Consider the following 6082-nt stretch of genomic DNA (forward strand, 5'->3'; position numbering starts at 1 on the left):
TAGGTTTCACTGGAGTCACAGAGGGAAGGATAAAAAGAATAGGGCAGAAACAATATTTGAAGAATATCAAAGGTTTTTTCAGAACTGATGAAACAGTTATGCTATAGATTCATGAGGTACCAAAAACCAGGGTAAATACAAAGAGCCATTCTTAGATATTAATATTTATATCTCTAAAATTAAAATCTAGGGGCGCCTGGGTGGCTCAGTCGGTTAAGCGTCTGACTTCGGCTCAGGTCATGATCTCGTAGTTCATGGGTTTGAGCCCCGCGTTGGACTCTGTGCTGACAGCTAGCTCAGAGCCTGGAGCCTGTTTCAGATTCTGTGTCTCCCTCTCTCTCTCTGACCCCACCCTGCTCACGCTCTCTCTCTCTCAGAAATAATAAAAACATTAAAAAATTTTTTTAAATAAAAAATAAAATTAAAACCTAGAAATCCCTCTTAGTTCCAAAGGTGATTTTAGATTTTACTTTATTTTGTTAATGTTCATTTACTTTTGAGCGACAGAGAGAGACAGACACAGTGCGAGTGGGGGAGGAGCAGAGAGAGGCAGACACAGAATGCAAGAAGCAGGCTCCAGGCTCTGAGCTGTCAGCACAGAGCCCGATGCCGGGCTTGAACCCATGCGACATGAGATCATGACCTGAGCTGAATTCGGACACTTAACCGACTGAGCCACCCAGGTGCCTCTGATATTTTATTTTTAAGTAATCTCTACACCCAAAGCTGGAACTCACAACCCCGAGATCAACAGTCACATGCTCCACCAACTGAACCAGCCTAGCGCTCCCGAAAGATGAGTTTAGAACAACTGAAATACAGCAGTCAGATCGCCATAAACAGCTGAAATGTATCTTATCTATATATAAAATATCACAAAGTCCCTGTATCAGGCTCCAAAGTCATTTATTCAAAACCTACTATATTTACCTAGAAGTTAATGCAAATGCTAGAGACATCTACTAACATGGAAAAAAATAATAAAGAACCTCCATAGAATTTGATCAAAATAAAAACCATTTCTATATAAGAGGAAATTGATGATGCTCAGAGAAGAATCATAACTTTCTATAAGTCACAAAGATCCAGTTCTAGGAGTCAGCACTGCAGACTGAATCTCTAGTCCTTTATCCACCTCAGGTTCCTTTCCTCTATCCTGGCTTATCTTTATTTTTCCAAAGTTCTAAGATTATCAGACTGAAAATATCAGAACTTTCAGTGGCCAATAAAGTTCTTAAGCCAGGCCAGTGTCTAATTTCAGTTTAGGGAAAGAAAGGAAGAACATGACAGTTTCCAGTCTCCAGGAAGCAGAATATCTCCAAACTAGTGATTTACATTTGTGGGTTTGGAGGAGCCTATGGGATTGTAACAAATTCTCAAGTTCACATGCACAATGATCTTTAATTGTTTGAAATTAATAAAGAAGACTAATGGGGAAAAAAAGGTGAACACGTTTAAAAATGTATCAAATTTTATTACTTCAACTATTCAAGTCTTTCAATAACATGTAAACTAGAATAATTCCAGATCAATGAAATTACCTAATGTGTAAAAAACTTGTAAAGGTCCTCTCCCAGTTTTTATATTAATACATTAAAACTTTAAAGGTCAAGATATACCTAAATATTGTTCTCTTTCTCTAACCTTATAGCACTTCCTAAGTGTATTCACAATTAGGCACATACTATAGTCCTGCAAAATATTGAAGCAGCTTTGGTAACAGAAATCAGAAAGCCCAAGATCAGAATACTACCCTTTCAACTCTTGGACCTGGGCAAGTTAATTTACCTGTCTGAACTTCAGTTTCCCTATTCTGTAAAACAGAATGTTTATTGTAAAGTGTTTGTGAAGACTAAATCAAAAAAGACACACTAAGTGCTAAGCAAAGTGCCCAAATAGAAAAGGTACTTAGTAAGTGGCAGTTGTTACTAGAAGCACATGCATTAACTTTTAAGTCAGAGAACTTGCTAATAAGCCTTTTGAAAACTATATGATCAACATGACAAGTTACTTAACTTGTATGGACCTCAGTTCCCTCACCTGTAAAGGCAACAAAACTCATCTTGCTGGTTTGTTCTATGGATTAAGTAAAACTACATAGAAAAATCATCTTGTATATAATAGGTGCTCAATAAAGTGTAGTTGGTATCACTTTATTAGCTACGTCAAGAAATAGTTGAGTATATGGGACACCTGGGTGATTCAGTTGGTTAAGTGTCCAACTCTTGCTTTTGGCTCAGGTCATGATCTCATGGTTCATGAGGTGGAGCCCTGTGTCACGCTCTGTCTGTGCTGACAAGCATGAAGCCTGCTTGGGATTCTCTCTCTCCCTTTCTCTGCCCCTCTCCTACTTGCTCTCGCTCTCAAAAATATTTTTACATATAAACCTTCATGTAATTCTAAAAATTAATCATTAAAATGTGTTTCTCTTAATATCCAAATATAAATTTCAGAAACATGTAAAATATGGCAAACTTTTTAAGAGTTTTGCAAAAATTCTTATACTCTTAAACTCTTTAAGAGTTTTTGCAAAACAAAGGGCCACTTCGTCAGTTTCAAAATAAAAATGTACATCTATAACTAAATCCACTTTAATATTTTTAAAGTCTGAATAAATCTAAAAGGGTTATGAGGAGAAATGCGGTTTTTTTCTGCCTTTAGGAGAAGGAAAAAAAATTCTAAGCCCTTAGGAAGAAAATGGATATCTGAACTTTCCCTTTTTTTCCCCATGACTTCACATGTTTTTATACAACTAAAATTTAAGTGCTTTTAATATAAGAACTCTTTCCAATCTCTGAATTCCTGTCTCCACCTTTGTGCACAAACAGAACAGCACTACTAAGACTATGGAATGTGAAGCGAGACTGCCTAGGTTCAAATCATGACTTCAGCTAGCTGGGTGACCTGAGGCAACTTTTAACCTCTCCATGTCTGGTTCCTCATCTGGAAAATGGAAATTCTTCATGCAGCTGTGTGAGAATTAAATGAGTTAATACATTAAAGTGTTCATAAGGAAGCCTAGCAAATAAAAGGCACACAGATCAAGTGTTTCCCATTGTTATTATTGTTTTATTATTCTCCCTGCCAAATGACTAGGTCTATGACTTGTAATCAGTAAATGTCTGCCACCCAAATATTGTTTGTCTACTGTCTACAACAAATGGCTTTACTTAAAATTAGACATGTTTAGGAAGTATCCAACATGACTGTCACTGCCAAGAAAGATAAAGCAACTGCTGTTAAAGAGGATTTTAGGGCAAAGGTAAGGAAAGTCAATTCTCTTTCTTACACTTCATGTTATACAAAGCTATAACATCCTTACTTGCTAATAAGTCAGTACTGAAAGAGTTTCACAATTTAGGCATGGCACACACCAATCCAGCAGACACAAAATTCTCAAACTCAAGCTCCGTAATACTCAATCATAGTCTTTCAAAGAAAAAAGTTCCAATTAGTCATCTATTTTAATAGTTTAGTGCTTTAAAATAAAAACTGTTTTGCATAAGATAGCAGAATATCTTAAGAATTAACTAAGACATTGTAAATGAAAGTGTCTTTAAAGTTAAATATGCATTAAGTACTATATGAACATATTTGAGAAAATTGTAACAATAGATTTCTCCGATTTCAAACAGCTGCCTTCTAACCAAAACTAGTATTCTGTCCAGTTCAAGTCTTGTGCCAGGATAATGAGACATAAGTCAGAGTAAAGTTGCAATCCCTCTAAACCATTTCCTGCTAGAACTGTACTCTTCCTTTTTTATTCAGAACTCAGATGGGACTGGTGATATGCAAGCCCTGCTCCTATACCAGAAACTTAAGGAGTGAAATCTTGGAAGCTGCCTAACCCATGGCCAGGAAAATTTCTGTTATTAGAAAACTTCTCCGAAGTTATTAAATGAAACGATGCCACCCCAATTCCCTACTGCCTGTGTTCCTGAGCTGGGGCAGAGAAAAATGCTAATTTTCTTCAGATTCAAGAATCTGTGGGCCTCAAAAATCAGAAGTCAAGTACCGAGGGCCACATTTCAACTCCAGCTGAGGGCTGTTTACCTGGCTCATTCTCAAATGAAAAGCTGGAAGTCCAACATCAATCAGGGACACGGCCATGCAGTAGCCATCGATAGGCCACACAGGCCAGATCTGACCACAAGTCACTTGGCACCCTTCACTGAAGCAAACCCTACTGAAGGCCTGACTGCCAACCCTTGACCTGGGGACTGGGACAATGGGCTGGCAGTCAAGAGAGTTACATTCTTCCAGTCACAGATCCATTTTGAGATTCTTGACTAGAGAACTCAAATTTGAGAACATGTGAATGATTTTTTTAAAAAAAATTTTTTGAGGGGCGCCTGGGTGGCTTAGTCGGTTAAGCGTCCGACTTTCGCTTAGGTCATGATCTCGCGGTTCGTGGGTTCGAGCCCCGCGTCGGGCTCTGTGCTGACTGCCAGCTCAGAGCCTGGAGCCTGTTTCTGAGTCTGTATCTCCCTCTCTCTCTGACCCTCCCCTGCTCATGCTGTCTCTCTCTCTCCTAGAAATAAATAAAAATATTTAAAAAAAAAAATTTTTTTTGAATGTTTTTATTTCTTTCTGAGAAAGAGAGCGTGAGCGGGGGAGGGTCAGAGAGAGAGGGAGACACAGAATCCGAAAAAGGCTCCAGGCTCCTGAGCTGACTGTCACCACAGAACCCGACGCGGGGCTCGAACCCAAGAACCGTGAGATCATGACCTGAGCTGAAGTCGGTCGCCCAACCGACTGAGCCACCCAGGCGCCCCTGAAGAATTTTTTAAATACAGATGAAAAAACTCTGAGTACGCTTCACCGATCTAGTTACTTTCTTTTGTTCAGCAACATAAACGATAAATTATTTGTAACTTGTTTTGTTATCAAATCATTCCTGGACTCGTGTGTGAAATGATGTTCCAGGGGACTAGTACTTTTCTCCGCTGTCTGCACACAGATCTTAAAACTTTACTAAGGAAGTCTCTCCATCTGCATGTAAATTGGACTTACACGTCCTTCTCTCAAAGATAAGCTAAAGATAAATAAATACTGTATGAAAGTACTTTCAGCATTTCCGAAGGAATGTGCTACCAAAAGACTGAAAAGTACTTTATCTTTAAACTCTGAGTAACCCAATGGAACTCTTTTTAACCCTGAACCCGCGACTCAGACAGACCAAGCCAGTGTTGGAAGTCACATTCATTAAAGCCAGACTTTTCTGTCTATATTCGAGTTTCTGGGCTGGGAAATTGGTCTGTGTTTGTATAAATCCAAGTTCTGAGCCATCATATAATGGAACTCTTCTGTACTTTTCTCCCTACCTTTTTTCAGAAAATACCAGCCAGAAAAGACAACCGTCTGCAAATCCTACAAATCCTCCCCACTTTGCAAGGATTCAGACGGATCCCCCAACTTTTCAACCTTCCGTGACTTCTCCCACTCACTCCTCTGGAGCTAATCACTTTTAATGACCCCCCTCAGGAACAATCAATCACTCCTCTTCTCAGCTTTACACTTTGTCCCGGCAGCAACCGGCTAAGCCTTCCCCCCCCCATTCCCGACCCCCTCCCCCGTCTCCGGCCAGCTCCTACGACCACAGACATCTTCATCCCTTTGCTACCCGTCGGGACCCCGAAATCTCCGGTTCCTGCCCCAACTCCCTGAGCCAGCCACCCCTCAAGCCCTCCTGAACCCCCAAATCACGGGCAAAACATCACCGGGTTGCCGGTTGTCTTACGCGCTCCAGATCCGCGCGGGGCACACGTCGCCCCTTCCCCAACTTCCCCCCCGACCCAGCTCTCCAGACCCTAACCCCTCCTTGAGACGGGGGGAGGGGGGGAGGGAGGGCAAAGCTCAGCGGCCGGACTGAGACTCGGGAGGCCAAGCGTCCCCCTCACCAGGCCCGGCCTGGGCCTCTCGGCTCCCCTGCCCTCCACTGCCCCCCTGGCCCCGCCGTGCTTATGCCGAAGAGCAGGGCAACACGAGCCCAAAGGTCGGCACTTACTCGGGAAGGTAGGTGGAGGAGAAGGAGCTCCACTTGTGTAGCGCGTAGGGCAGAAGCCGGCACTCGGGCGCCGCA

At 41.5% G+C, this 6082-nt stretch overlaps 1 protein-coding gene across 2 annotated transcripts in view; it reads right to left on the bottom strand.

The window, feature by feature from the left end:
* MKLN1 (muskelin 1) overlaps nucleotides 1-6082 on the bottom strand; it is a 331507-nt gene that overhangs the window by 175004 nt on the left and 150421 nt on the right. The window contains exon 2 of one of the 2 annotated variants that reach the window (XM_077770722.1): nucleotides 6008-6067. The exons of the other annotated variant lie outside the window; for it this stretch is intronic. Within the exon in view, the coding sequence (XP_077626848.1) occupies nucleotides 6008-6067 (60 nt within the window). The remainder of the gene's footprint in view (nucleotides 1-6007; nucleotides 6068-6082) is intronic. 2 annotated transcript variants of the gene reach the window in all.

The sequence above is a fragment of the Crocuta crocuta genome, unplaced genomic scaffold (assembly GCF_008692635.1).
Source record: "Crocuta crocuta isolate KB4526 unplaced genomic scaffold, BGI_CrCroc_1.0 scaffold266, whole genome shotgun sequence".
In the NCBI taxonomy this organism is placed as follows: Eukaryota; Metazoa; Chordata; class Mammalia; order Carnivora; family Hyaenidae; genus Crocuta; species Crocuta crocuta.